Source organism: Amphiura filiformis, chromosome 3 (genome assembly GCF_039555335.1).
Source record: "Amphiura filiformis chromosome 3, Afil_fr2py, whole genome shotgun sequence".
In the NCBI taxonomy this organism is placed as follows: Eukaryota; Metazoa; Echinodermata; class Ophiuroidea; order Amphilepidida; family Amphiuridae; genus Amphiura; species Amphiura filiformis.
This window is the reverse complement of record NC_092630.1, coordinates 56604111-56619839: the sequence shown is the minus strand read 5'-3', so window position 1 is coordinate 56619839 and position 15729 is coordinate 56604111. Positions and strand designations below refer to the sequence as shown.

General features: G+C 35.9%; 1 protein-coding gene across 1 annotated transcript; it reads right to left on the bottom strand.

The window, feature by feature from the left end:
• Positions 1–3330: 3330 nt before the first annotated feature.
• On the bottom strand, positions 3331–14600 carry LOC140148797 (transmembrane emp24 domain-containing protein 4-like). The gene is made up of 4 exons (XM_072170870.1): positions 14432–14600; positions 9817–10043; positions 9142–9288; positions 3331–8660 (listed from the first exon to the last, which is right to left on the bottom strand). Exons 1-4 carry the CDS (start codon positions 14562–14564, stop codon positions 8511–8513), a joined length of 657 nt encoding a protein of 218 aa, XP_072026971.1. The 5' UTR covers positions 14565–14600; the 3' UTR covers positions 3331–8510.
• Positions 14601–15729: the final 1129 nt, after the last annotated feature.

Genomic DNA, 15729 nt, shown 5'->3' with positions numbered 1-15729 from the left:
GGCCATTTTTTACATACGTAATTATGTCAACAATATAAAAATAAGTGCCCATCCAAAATGACTTTACTAAGCACCCTGGGCGGTTAATGGAATGAATACGGTACAAGTCATCTGTTCAGTCTGAATAAACAGATATCAGATGAATTGTTCCTATAGACCATTCCTATAATTCACGCCTCCCTGCCGTTGATGGGGTGAACATCAATATCACATACCCGTAACCACCCGGGTATAAGCCCACCTTCAGGTATAAGCCCACCCCCTATTTTTCAAAACATTCTGGGAACAAGGGTGCACTCGGCTTATAAGCCCCTAAATTTTGGCCAAGTTCTTAAATCAAATCAATGCTTTTCTCTCACATTTAAGAACAAATATTAAAAAAAAATTTCAGTCGATAATTAACATTCCACACTTAGAATTTTAAGAAATTGACATAGATGATAGAAATTACTGGTACATTTGGCATATACAAATGGGGATGATTTTTCTTATTTCTAAATTCAAGTACTAGCCCCTCCCCGGTTATAAGCCCACCCCCATTTTTGAAGTGAAATCTGCCATCTAGGGGGGTAGGCTTATACCCGAGTGGTTACGGTACTATAAAACAATGAAAGCAAGGTCAAGAAGGTAATCATGTAATTATAAAATAACACAATAATCATGTGATACCCTTTATTACCTGGTGACATTGATGTTCAACTCAGCAACGGCAGAAAAGTGCCAATTATATGAATGGTTTATAATAACATAATGGAATACTTTGTAGAAATTTGGAAGTTTTTTTGTATATAAAAAGTATCTGAAATATATATACAAATATGATGAAAGTGCTCGAGAAGTAGTCAAAATATTTTTACTCATTTGCAGGGATCACTAATAATGCCTTTAAGTTGGGTTTTTTAACATTGACATTTTACAAGTAACTTGGTCGATTAAAATTATTTGTACGGTACCCAGGGAAATGTGTCAGTCCGAAGTATTTGAATATGTGTTTTGTATGCTCATTTTAGCATTATTTTACTAAATCAATGAATAATGAGTAAAGGAACAAGCAGTTCTGGTAACATTTTGTTTTAAAGAAAACGTGTGAAACAGTTTTTTTACATGGGAGGGGGAGTTAGTTTGTCAATAATTATGAACATTTAGGGCCGGTTTCTCAAAGCATGGCTATGGTCTGGCTTTTTAAGCCATCAGGCTTAAATCAGGCTTAAGCCCAATTAGTCCTTTATACCAGTCCTTATAATTTCACATTGTACAGTGGCAACTCGTTAACACAAACCCTCTTAACATGAAGTTCCTGATAACAAGTATGTTTTACATTCCCAAGCATACATTTCACATGCTATTAGAACTGGATAACAGGAACTCCTGATAACAAGAAGTAAAATTTGAATTCCGCACAAATTTGTGTTAATGAGTTTCCACTGTACATCATTTAGAAAGATAAATCAATAAAATGAATCCATATTGGTTGGGCTAGCCTGCTGGCTTAGGAAGCCTAACTACTAGCCAAGTTTTGAGAAATTGGACCTTAGTGAAACCAGATTGACTGTGTTCAACTAGAAATGGGTTCTAACTTTCTGTGAAAGGTAACTTTTCTTATGCAAGGTATCAGCAGACTGGGTGCAAGTCATTTGAACTGGCTCTGAATTGGTTGTATATCATGTAGAACATCAGATTAAAATGATGGCGTGAATTGGTTGTATATTGTATATAAATTATGTATTTATATCATGTAACATTCGAATAAAATCATCTCTTGCTTCTAAGAACAAACAAACCATTTTGCAGATTTGTGATTTCACTGCTCAGATCAGATGCACACCTTTGGTTTTGAGGCTTCAGCTTCAGCTTAGGGTCTTTAAAGTATAAAATACTTAGTATAGATAAGTTGACACGTGACATCATGGCCTGGTAATATGCGTGTACACCATTCCCCCTGTTCCTTGCCTGGCAGTATGCGTGCGCATCAACGTATCATGTCGACTCTGGAGGTCAAAAAATGGATTATCAAAATCCTCATGGTCTACTTGTTTGTACATGGTCTACTTGTTTTGGGGAATAGTCTTGATAAGAGAACAATCTTGCACACATTAAGGGGGTACTACCAGCCCTCGAATTAACCCACGGCACCCATGGCATTTTGCCGTGGGTGCATATCCCCACTGCCGTAATGCCCTCGAAATATGTCCTTTACCCAAGGCAGTCACTTGCCGTGCCTCAAATTTTCAACAGTTGCCATGATGCCCTCTTGAAATATTGCTGCCTTGCCTTTTCAGTGAAAATATAAGGCAATTTTCAACTTGCCCTAAAAAAGTTGCCGTGCCCCTTCAGATGCTTAATTCGAGGTCTGGGTACTACACCCCTGGTCAATTGTGTGCCTATTTTTTACATTTTTCTAAAAAATTATAGCGCATTGGTGACAAGTAAGATATGTAAATTATAGGGGCAACTACTGCACAGAAAATTCAGCAACTCGAGTCGTTATTGATTTATTGATCAAATATTGGTTTCCCCTCATTTTTGACTGTAACTCCACAACTGTTGCCTGTGTTGAAATAAAATTTCCAGTGCAGTAGTTGTAGCCCTTGCCCCTATAATATACAAATCTTACTGGTCACCAATGTGCTATATAATTTTGAGAAAAATGCAAAAATAGGCACAAAATTGGGCAGGGGTGTAGTACCCCCTTAAGTAACCCTACATACTTAAAATATTTGATGTTACATACTAGTATCCATGTTATTTAATCTAGTCCCATTCTATTTCCAGTAATGTTAAAGTTCTAAGGAATCTTTGATGACGTAAAATCGATAATATATTTCTACCAGATAGTATACGCATCATATTATCGATTTTACGTCATCAAACATGCGTTAGAACTTAAACATTACTGGAAATAGAATGGGACTAGATTAAATAATGTAGATATGTTACATCAAATATTATATGTCGAATACTCGGGAGAGTGTTAAAGGCCCTAATACTTCCATCTGAGCCTCAATGATGATCACTCTGCATAATCATCACATAAAAATGTAGGCCTATATGCAAATTTGGTTATTTTCAATCTAGAGCAAAAATACCGAATAGGGTGAACATGCCTGAATTTACCCTATTTGCTTTGAGGTTGACTCACTTTTTTCTCTAAAAATGAACTTTTTTTAAAAACATTTTCTTCCTGGATATAAAACTTCATTTATAAATTTGATAATTCATCTTTGCTAAAAATCCATTTAGTCTTGTGTTACAAAGTTTACTCTTTACAAAGTTTCTCATGGGGTTCCTTGCATTTTACCAGGACTTCCGAAAGAAACACAAAGGCACATATTTTCTGTTTTGTCAAAAATGTTAAACCAATGTTAAACATTTATTTCTTTTCTTCACAGAGACAACAATGAAACATGTAGTAGGACAATAAAACTCCCAAATATAAAGTAATATCTTAGATATCTACTACTACTATCCCCAGTTATTTAATAATGAAACCGAAATGAAATCAATGAAGTTACAATAGAAAGAGTTGGTGATACAAAAAAAACAGGCAATCTCATATTGGGCAATTCCAGTTAAAATCCATATGCCCCTATGGAAGACATGTCCTTAATCTCCCACACAGGGGGTGTAGTTTTCAAGTAGAGTATAACCCCATTTGAAATTCACACTGTGTGTGCAGAAGACTAAGTTTGCATCTTCCATAGGGGGGCATATGGATTTCAAATGGAATAGCCATTATACCACCTGTGACATCACAATCATGGAATAAAGCTGAACAATATCCTAACAGGTGTTTATTCCATGAGCTTGCATGTCACAAGTGGTACAATACGATATTGCCAAAAAAATAGCAGTCAATTAGAAAATCACTCTGCAGTCATGGAAATGATACCATATCGCACCAACATGGACTAAAGTGATACCATTTCTTCCAGAGTTACTTTTTTTGATAGGTGTCTGTGTATCCATGAAAGGAATTTCTTACCAAGACAATTTCTTACCAAGACAATTTGTTGCACCATATAAATAAGTATAGGCAAGAACAGGAGACCCAAGTCTCTACATTTTGTTCCCAATTCTATTTGAAGTGTAATCAGGATGATTTCCACATTAATAAGCATATCTCTAAATACATATTAACAAAGTTCCAGACTCCAAAGATCAATAAAATCTGTACACTGGATAATTATTTTCAGAGCTCGTATAATTCCATTCAAGGACACAAAATATGTTTCTTTTCTAGAATTAAAAAGCCTTTGTCTACCTATCAGTATACTCTCATCACAATCATGCAAAATACACCTTAGTCCTGATTTAGCACCTAATTGTACAATCACTGATATGCATAATATTGTTGTGATTTTTCATAGTGCTGAATAACATGTTTACTATAGACAGTCCATGTAAATAACCTGTGAAGTGGGCGAGTAAAAAAAAAATTGGTAAAATCCTCCGGGCTACACTATAAAAAACAAAGATGGTTTATAGTTTGATGCGATTTGGCACTATGCAGTGACTGATCACAAAGATATGAACTGTCCCATCTTGCAATCTCTGAACTTTGACCACTGGGAAAAGACTGGAAAGTGAATAAAAATATCTATTTGGACAACAAAAAATATCTTTTGCATTACTTTTCTAATTATAATATTAATAAAATTAATACTTTTTGGACACTTAGACACTTCTGGACAGACAAAAACAAAATGGCCTCGGTCTCTACTTATAGTCGCTGGCAGAATGAACTCAGAATGTTGCGTATGACGTCTTGGCAGAGACAAGCCATGATTGGTTTGGTTGCTGCTCTGCGCAGTATGGCATATTTCACCTGACTGACGATATATGTAAACCGATACATTCCAAGTTTTATTCTGCCGCAGACTATAGCAATGTATTTACAACTTGTTTATGTCCACAAAATAGGAATATGGTACCTTCATCAAAAAGAAAAACACCAAAAAAAGATGCTAAAGATGCCTTTAATTACAGTGAACACAAACAAGTGGTAAAACAAAGTACATAAATCAGAAAATACAGGCTTAAATATTTACATCTTTTATTCTGCTTGCAGTATAAAACATGTGATTTAACCACAACATCTCATACAGCAGCAAGAAATTAATAAACTTGCACTCTATCCCACAAAATAAACCCCAAGTGTGACTGTGTGACAAGTATGTACATGGTGGTTTAGGTTAGAAACTATTTTTTACTACAGTACATCGACCTTTGTGACCAACAAACTCTGCATCAGCTTACCCTTGTTACTTCACAACATTAGAATATGAAGTAGTACTGATGACAGAATTCACAGGTGTCATTTGCAGCTCAAAATTAATTTAATTTTAACAACTTATGTTCAGAGCCTCAGCCACAAAAAGAGATGTTTTTATGTTGCTTTATAACAGAATAAATGATCTACAACCTACAAGAAGAGTTCTGGTTGGGTGTTTAATATACATTCAAGTGTGTGCTTTGTAAAGCCAAAAACAAGTCACCAGTTAGTCCAAATAATTAACACTATTTCTGTAACTTTTGGCAGTCCTCTTCTAATTTTTGTTGTATCAAATTTTGTGTATAGTTGCATAGCAAGTTTGTAGCTGTTCAAACTGATTTTTACAATGGCAGTAATGGGTAATGCCGCACACACACCAAAACTTACAAAATCGTTTTTAAGATCAGCTAGTTCTAGGTGCTACAATGCAATTTGACTATTGTGTCTTTGTTTTCCAAATGCTCCAGCACACAATTGCTGATCATTGTTTCCGTTTGTCCACTACTAATAGATTTTTTGCGTAATAATTTGAAAATGGACTTCTACTATTGATTGTATTTTGTTATTTGATTTGATTTCTAAAGGAAGTATATAATTAAAATCCTCAACAAGGGTTCTTCACACTTGCTGATGCATGCGCCCTGTTTCTTGTTTGAAAAGAACTAGGTCATGTATGGACTAGTATGCACAATTTGCAGAGATGACACTCGGTTTCAATCACAAAACCTGAAACTGGTGAGAAAAACCCAAGAGTACATGAATTCAGGCTAAAAAGCCCCCACCCGAAACAGGCTGAAAATAAATACAAACAAGGAATTTGGACTCGTAATAAACCTGAATTCGGGCAAAAATCTGTCAAGCGACATCTCTGAATTTGTGACGTTTTTACATACATACCGACTTCAGCAGTTATCCTAACATTATAAAGAGACTTGCACTCAAGCCCTATGATTCACTAGGCCCATTTTACCAAGCCCTACAACACAATGCGAGTATAAAAACACATAAAAATTTGGCATGCAACTTTATGATTGGTTTGCGAGTTGAGAATGTTTATTAGCAAACTTGTACCATATGTTGCAAATCTGTGTAAAGTAGAGCCATGTACTATGCTAACATGCAACTGAAATTTGTTATTTTACTAGTCTTGACTATTCTTCTGAAATAACAGAAACATCACACATGTACTTTGTACGTTGATATTTTCTGTACACATGTATATAAAAACAATTTATGCATTAGTGTAAATGTTGGTTATAAATACTTATGATTCCCATACACCATGACTCTCACAATCCCCATATTGTGAAATATTCAAACAAGCAAGTAATTGTGTTTTTATATTTTACTTTGATGAACATTTTCAAGTCAAAAATAAATTATAAAGACCAAAAGTAAATATATATAATATATAATAAGCTAAGGTAACTTGGGAGGGTCTGACCAACCTTGCTGGTTCCCTGCATTTGGTGCTCCACTGGCAACACAATGCTGACTAAGGCCACAGGTACAGACTGGTCATAATTTTGACCAGCACTTCCACTGACCAGAATTAACACACTTTTCTCATGTATCTGTCACTCTCCTATTGATTTTCATGCTGTAGACATGTGTTCTTGCAAGTTGTAACACTGAACAGTGTACTACGGTTATCTGTGTACATAACACTACATGTGCAAGTAATACAATACCAACATTTTGACATGCTTCATCATGCTTAATGATTGTCACAGACCAGTTACATGAACCAGCAACATATCATATACCAAGCAAGTTTGAACCTGAAATAAGAATACATTGGTCAGACACTCTCCAAATGACCTCAACATCAATTTAAAGAGGCTTCAACCACTCAAAGTCGAACCAATAGGAAGCTCATCACTTGCATTATTGGTCGTTTGTTTTGTTTGTTGCTTCCTGTTCCTGTTTTGCTTGTAAAATTCTACAAATATGAAACATTCCTGATTGAATCCATGCCACCATATCCCTCTGTTTATCTCTCGAGGCAGGCACCAATATTGCACTCCACAAATAAGGAACAAACCTAAAAATCAACAAAGCCTTGTAAAATAACTAGTTTCTTTACAATGGTGGCCACTGTAATGACATCGGAATTGGGTCAAAAATAACAAACATTTTCACAATATATGAGAGACCTCATTGACATGTTGAACACCACCTCCTACAACAAAACTAGTTCTGTTCATAGGGCTTTATCAATAATTTGGTTTGTTTCCTACATAGCTGCCCAGCTTAAATTTAACAGTATCACAAAATCGCAACATCATATTGTACACGATCGAAACTGAGCGGCGATATTTATGCAATGCCATATCCAGTCCACTGTGCAGACAACTTCCATGAAGTGTAAGCATTTTCTTCTTGCAGCGAAGTAAATCCCTCAATTTATGGATAACAAACTCATCTAATTTCAAGCTGGACAGCGAAGTGCCGTTACTGACCGCTTGCAAAATGCCAGTTTAACTTCAGCCAAAGCAAGAACACCAGATTGGTTATCCCTACAATGGCTTAAGTAAGCAAGGCCTCATATGGAAAAGAGAGGAATGGGCAACAAGTAAGAATCTTATTATAAGCTTTGTAAAGACTTACCATGTACATATAAAGATTAGTAATAGTGTACACAAGTGCTATGAAATTAGTTTATTAACAATGATATTTTCAACACTTAATGCCATAAAGACAGCATGTTCATCTAGCATTGTATACACCATTACCACATATATTAGGAATTGTATCTGGTCATTATCTTAACAGTGTGCATGTGTGTTTTCCAAGTATAACAATCAATTATGCTCTCTTATATGTCTGTACTTCAATGTGTAGAGTGTCTTATTATTGCTCACTTTACAAACTTCTTAATGTCAGCTGACAATAATGCTAGCACACTGTTAAGCCATGGCCAAATACTACACAACCTTGTTTTAAAAAAGGCCAAATTGATAGGTCCAACTACAACTTGTCACAGTTCAGCACAGTGCACAAAGTTTATTTGGATGTTTACAGTGAAAAGCAACTTTTCTGTAGAAAGTCAACCTCCTTAAAATAAATAAGCAAGATTACAAACGGTATATATCTTCAACTTGACATTACAGTTCCGATTACATGTTTCCCATGACATTTCCACAGAATCGCTTCTTTTCAGCATAAGCATCCAATTTTTTTGTAATCATGCATGAACTGCTGTGCACAGTGCTGAACCGTGGCAATAAAGAAAGGACTATACAAGTTTCTTTGCCTCGAAGAATCCTTTAAGATGCCTCATTTGCCAGAAACCGGTGACTAGAAGGATGCAGGTTTGGCCGATTGACCACCATAACACTCGCTGGTTGGTGCTTTCACTAGTCTGACGGAATCGCTCTTCACGATACTGGAAAGAGAGAAAAATATGAATAAATTACACATATATTATATACTTAAACCTTTGTCAACATAACTGTAAAAATGTATTTTATGCGAGTCCCATCTTGATGAAAGGCTGACCCAATTGAAAGCAAATCATATCCTGGATTCCCAACTAAACAGAATCCAAATGAATGGATTTATATGCATTGTGAGGAAACTGAATCCTGATACTTCTCTCACACTTGGTAAGATAAGTTGATCTACATCCATCAATTGATCAATCAATCAACAAATCAAAATTAATAGCTACATGTTGATGCATGATGCCATAATTTTTTTGTGAGTTTTAGCTGTTTCCTGCTTCTATTTAAATGTTTCAAATGGCTATACATTAAAACCTATCTATCAAAGATATTTTTGCAGGCTTTTAAATTTGCGAGATTCGGAAATTAATTGTAAAAGCACAAAAATTAAAAACTTCCTAATAATTTTACAGTACTACTTACCCTTTGATAATTTTGTTCTTTTTGTATTTGCTCTACTTGGTCCAGTAATTGCCTAACTCTCAGCTGTAGCTCTGTTAATTTGTCTTTCTCAGCTATTTGTCGATAATCATTTGCATGTTCACCTACTTCAATGTCAAGATGTATTCTCTGAGGAAAGAAGAAAAAAGAGAAAAACGTTGATCATTTTGGAATTTGTGTTCAGAGCCTCAGCCACAATTTTTTTTAATAATATAATTACTTCTTGTAATGATTAGTCTGGCTGGGTTAACTAACCAGCCATTCATTTTGCCATATGACTCCTGGTGTTTATTGCCCAACCACAAATCCCAAAGCAATGCCCAGGAGGCACAGACCAATTAACAGTCCATATTGAGCTGTACGTTAGCTGTATAGATTACACAAGATTGATTTTTTTTATCACAAAAATGTGCCAGAGATTATTCAAGCTCTGAATCGGACTATATGAAGCGACGAAAAAAAACCCCCTATTTTACAGGCCCGACCGACCCAAATTTTGTGTTTTAGAATAATTTTTTAGTTTTGCTAAAATCATGTAAAATCAGTTATTTTTGGGCCAGAATTTATTGATTTAGACTGAAATTTTTTGAAAAAATTCTGAACATTAGAGCACACTATTCCACTATTCATCTCCTAAAAATAACCCCTTGCACTTACCATTTTAGTAGCACCAAACATGGACCATTTAGTAGAATTAGAATAAAGGCATATAACGTGTTCTCCTGGTGTATGTGATGTGAAGGTGAATCTTCCCTCAGAGCTGTACACCTTAGACATAACCAGCTTGCCATCAGGATCCTTCACTTCTACATGCATGCCTATCATCGGACTGGATGGCATGAAATCATTGATGTTTTTATCAAATAGTTGGGTTTTGTAGTTACCTGAAAAAACAAGAGCAAACAATTTGTGATGAGTGCATACACACAGACACACAGAACTCTTAAAATGCAATCCAATTGGGCACTACACAAGGGCCAGTAGTCCTAGCAACTAGGCAGTTCGAAGTTCGAACCCTAACACAATCATTTGGAATATATAATGAGCTTGTTTGCTCATACTAGGGATTTCTGCTATGTGATACATACATTCAAACTTCCCACAATGCATTATTCAATATGGCTCCCTGCATGAATATGATGCTCTGAGAGAAACTGCAGAGAAAACCTCACGTTATTATTAACATTATAATTTCGAATAAAAAGGAATCAAAGTGAGCATTACAATTTGGATATATACCTTAGAAACTTTAGGGATGTCTTTTAGAGAAATGAAACTTTTGACAAACATGTAGGGGGATGTAGGACAGGACAGTGGACACATGTTTTGTACTCTCCAAATTCACTGTGTCATGTTATTGTGTTGTGCCTGAGACTGTTTTTCAAGAAAATCGCCATCTTGAATAAATGCAGAATTGCGTCACGCAGTAAAAGAACCTGTCAAACTCAAACATGCTTGATACACAAGCATAAATTACAGTCAAAAACAAGCGTACATCAAGCCCTCATGCTACACGAAAGTTTTGGGGATTGCATCACCGCCGGTTTTGCATTCAGCTCAAATTTCTATAAAAACGTGGGTTTTGAACAAAATAAAGCTTGTTCGAAGAAATAAAAGGTATGTTTAATTTTTATATAGCTAAAAATATGTTTAACCTTGATGCGAAAGTTCGATTTGATAAATTTGTAATTTTAACCTTAAGGGGGTACTACACCCCTCGATAAATTTATGTCTATTTCAGGGGTGGAATTTCGGCAGGAGTCCGAGAGCCGACTCTCGCAGAGACTCCTGTAAAAGGCCTATTGCGAGAGTCCATGTGGACTCGCGCTGGAAATGATCGGCTCAGTGAACTTAGTTTAAGTTCAACACACCTTAAAACTCAAAGCCTGCCAAATATAAAGGGAAAGTCGCCAAAGATGCAATTCATGACATCTATAAGTAAGAGTATGATGACACATATATTAAAAACTTAACTTTGTTAGTTTATTTGTGAGTTTGTTTGTTTGTTTGAATGCATTTTACGTAGGCCTACATATAATACCTTTTGGACTCCCGCAAGATTGTACAACGAGAATCCATTTACAAGAATCCATTGACTCTCGCAAACCTCTCTTGCGAGAATCCACTTGGACTCCTGTGGCAATTTACGAAATTCCACCCCTGCTATTTTTGCATTTTTCTCAAAAACTAATAACACAGTGGTATTAAACCCCTTGTCTTGAATCACTGAAATTCCAGTGTAGTAATTGGATTCCTTGCCCCAATAATATACATAACTTTTGTTACCAGTGTGTTATTACTTTTTGAGAAAAATGCAAAAATAGTCACAAATTTACCACAGGGGTGTAGTACCCCCTTAAGCTTGGGTGGTCTAGTATTAAATTAAAAAAGAAAAGATGCCTCACACGAAAAAACTACCCCCATTCACGCTGTACGAAGTTAGAAATAAAGGTGCCAGTTAGCACGCCAGGCAGCACAAAGTGCATAGCATCGGACTTTTGGCGATCCCTGTTAATCTTTTTTTACCGTGTCAGGCAGGAGCGCGCTGCTCATTAAATATTCATGAACCCAACACGTCACAAACATGTGGTCTTATTCGGCCGATCAGAATCGTTGCAATTGACCCGACATGGTTTTATGAATGAATTTTTGACCTGACTGGGCTCAGACATATGCATATTCATTTATTTTGTAATATTCAAGATGGCTGCTGGGCCCTGGCGAAGACAGAATGAAAATCAATGGTTCCATTCAAAAATATTGCCGTTTGAAAATGGACTTTTTTCTGGCGTCAAACGAGCAAAAATTTAGATGACTGAAGATACTCAAATTTCATTTATCTGTAATTTTGGTTATAATTTTTTGTTGGACATGGTATACAGTGTTCGATTTTCATCTATTTTTTTGTGTAGCAAAAATTGCTACTCACTCTCAGATTTGAGTAGCATTCCAAAATTTTGAGTAGCATTTTTTTTTCACCATTTTTATCATTTTTTTTGTATTTTCTTGTCTTCTCACAGATTACTCTATGCTTTAAAAAATAGACAAAAATCAAACACTGGATACCATCTTAGTCTCTCCGTTCTTATCTATATGAAAAGAGAAAGGTCTCACCTTCTTGGAAAATCCACTTAAGAATAACAATACAATTGGCAGTTAGTCACAATGGGTGGCAAACAGAATTAACAGATGACACATTTACTGGGACCTTCATTCTTTAATCTTTATTTCTTTCCATATATATAATTTGGACGCAAATTCACATGGCTAATCAAGTATTTTGCGTCCATGTCACATGCATTTGGACGCAGACAAAACTTCGAAATTTTATCCTTAATTGATGATAAAAATAAGGAATTTTTATTCTTTTATATTTTTAAGATAATAAAAGCCCCACAATTTTGACCCACCTGCTGAGAATTGAAGTAAATTCTGCAATATTTGTAAATGCAACATCAGGAAATTGTGCACTTTTTGCATGCTTTCCGAACGATCGCTGTACAGCTGTTTGATCACATGGCCTGGGGAAGTCCCGATTGATTTGTTTACAACGACGACGTGCCGCTAATGTGCGGTGTTTATTTAATTATTTATCACAACCTGACAATATTCAATTTTTAATATTTTAAGTTTATTTTCTCATTTATAATCTAGGTTTCCTTTATTAGTATTATTGTTACGATGAATAAAAGCAATTTTAAAGACAAAATCCAAATGATAACCCTTTTTCGTATTATTTGTGGCAGCGCATGTTTTAGTTTTTGTAGCATCAACAGCACGTTAATTTAAAAATAGAAACGCGGAAGTGAAAGTACGAACGAAAATTGCTCAAGATTGACAGACTTTGCTCATGTTTTTGCACCTGTTTTTGACCACGTTTCGGACCAAAACTGACACAGAAATGAGAAAAATTATCATAGCAAATTGCAAATGATGAAATGGTATGGTATATCAACGTGAATCACGGTCGCAAGTAGGCATTTTCCCCCGATATTTTTGGATCGAAATTTTTTGCTACAGTACAGGTCTGTGTAGTTGAGTAGCAGCTTGTAAAAAATGACTCGCATTTTGCGATGCGAATCCAGGTAAATCGAACGCTGATGGTATATTTTTTCTGACTTAGCTGGAAGCTTATTTCAAGTGGTCATGATGGATTTTACTGCGGAGGATCCAGTTTTTCAACGGAGACGGACAATATGTACGAAGACGTTGAGGTGTTTTTTACCAAATTTTACCAAAATTTCACCGATCCTACGCACACGATTTGTCAGTTCTGTGCATGTGATGTCATGCAGTGGGTGCGTGGGGCAGTGCTAGGAAATTTGCATAATTTTAACTTGGTATTAAGTTTGATTGTGCCTCATTCATTGATTCAATCAAATTCAAAATGAAAAAGTCAAAATTTTGCACCATTTTGGTCCATGATTTTCTACAGACTGTGATCAGGCTCAAATACAGTTAGTCTTGCCAGCAAGACTTCAGTCTTTATCATAAACATAATGACATCTACGGACCTGAAGTCTTGCAGCGGTACATAGGGATGCACTGTACGTTTAAGAAAAACAAACTTCAAGCATCAAGAAATATACCTTGTATTTGTCAGTTTTACCTCAGAGATGCTGTAGACCCTCTCTACACAGTGTAGAAACATCACAAGTAGAATGCTGCTCAATATGATAAATCCAAATCATGAAAATAAAGCAATTTTGCAGAGCAATATTTTGACCACTTTTGCACTAAGTAAATTACTCCATGAAGATTGCAGGTTTTGCCAACTCAGGGGATGTTGAACCCACCCAAAAGTTGAGATCAATGTAGATCAATTTATACTCAACTTTGGTATGGTAGTATAGTATAATGGGATTAAAATCATCCATGTACGCTCAAACTCTGGTACAATGGGGATTAAAATCATCCATGCAGGCCAAAACTGTCCTTGAGAGTTCCTCGTCTACATCCTTGGAGCCCAAAATGAGCCCACATATTGTGATGTTTCTTATTTGTGGTACAGATATGAATAGAGTGCCCTATAACTCAGTATGCTGAGTTATAGTTACTAGAACTAAAATACAGTGCGTGAAGAAAATGACAGATCGTAAATAACATAAACCTGTATTTCATTTTCAAACAGCCTTGGCCAGGGGGCTATCCAGGCCACGTATTATATCATTCATTTATTGTACATGTATGTAACATATTGTTAAGGCTGTTGAATTCGGAAACCTTCGCTAGTTTCACAGCTTGTTTTGAGATTGTAAACGACTGTACTTACCAATTACCATAGTTTCATCCGGAATTTCCTCTATAAAACATTTCCTCTCTGTTTCTCCTATATGAAAATATAAACCTAGTGCCGATGAAACGGCTATAATAGCAAATAAATAAATCTGAAACAGCCTATCCATGATGCTTCGTTTCCTTTCGTGGATCAAGATGGAGAAAGGCTGCGCACGCGCAGTGTTTCTGCCACGTCAGTTTTACTACCCATAATGCTTTGCGTGTAGAAAACTTTCTCCCAATAAGAATCCGATTTTAAACTCTGATTTTGGCCTCAATTCACTGCCCATTCTATTTGGAGTAATTTATTAAACCCTGGACCCCTTATATTTTCCAGAAGAAAAAGACAAAAGGATGAAAAAGAAATACTAAAAGGAAGTTCGGGAAGACGTAGAATGAGAGAGAGAGAGAAAAAAATAGTAAAAAATAATCCCGGGAAAATAATACACTCTTCATGCTCTATGCTCTTAGAAAAAAAAAGGTGCAACATAGAACTGTTTTGTCCCGTATAGGCCTACAGGACTCTGAGCAACATTTAAGTTCTATAAAGAACCTTGAAAAGTTCTATAAAGAACCTTGAAAAGTTCTATAAAGAACCTTAATTAATATTTAAATAGGTCTAGGAACTTTCTTATTAATTAATTCAGGGACCTATTTAAAAGTTAAGAAAAGTGAAAAGGAGTGTTAACCCTTTTTGGTTCTAAAAATAATTTTCTTGGCTAAAGAACCTTTTCTGTTCTACTTAGAAGTTCTAAGTAGAGCAGAAAACCCTTTGAGGGTTCTTTCTTAATGGTTCTTTAAAGGTTCTTCAAGCTTATGGTTCTACAAAAAATTTTCCAATGCCAAAAAAATGATTTTTAGTACCAAAATTTAAAAGGATTAGCCTACATTACTTTTCACTTTTTTTTACATTGTGATGAATCCCTGAATTAATTAATTAGAAAGTCCCTAGGCCTATTTGAATATTTAAGGTTCTTTATAGAACTTTTTAAGGTTCTTTATAGAACCTTATCATTGCTTAGGGTGCGGTATACGGGACAAAAAAGGTTCTAAAGTTGCACCTTTTTCAATCGGGTCATCATCACACCGTGGGAGCACGGTGGGTGGGAGCACGGTGGCCTAGCGGAACGGGCATTGACTCATAATCGGAAGGTTGTGGGTTCGAGCCCCAGCGACGCCATCGTGTTGTGCCCTTGAGTAAGGCACTTTATCTCGATTACTCCTCTCCACCCAGGTGTTTAAATGGGTACCGGCATTCTTAAATGCTGGGAACAGACTCGCTGTAGAGGAGGT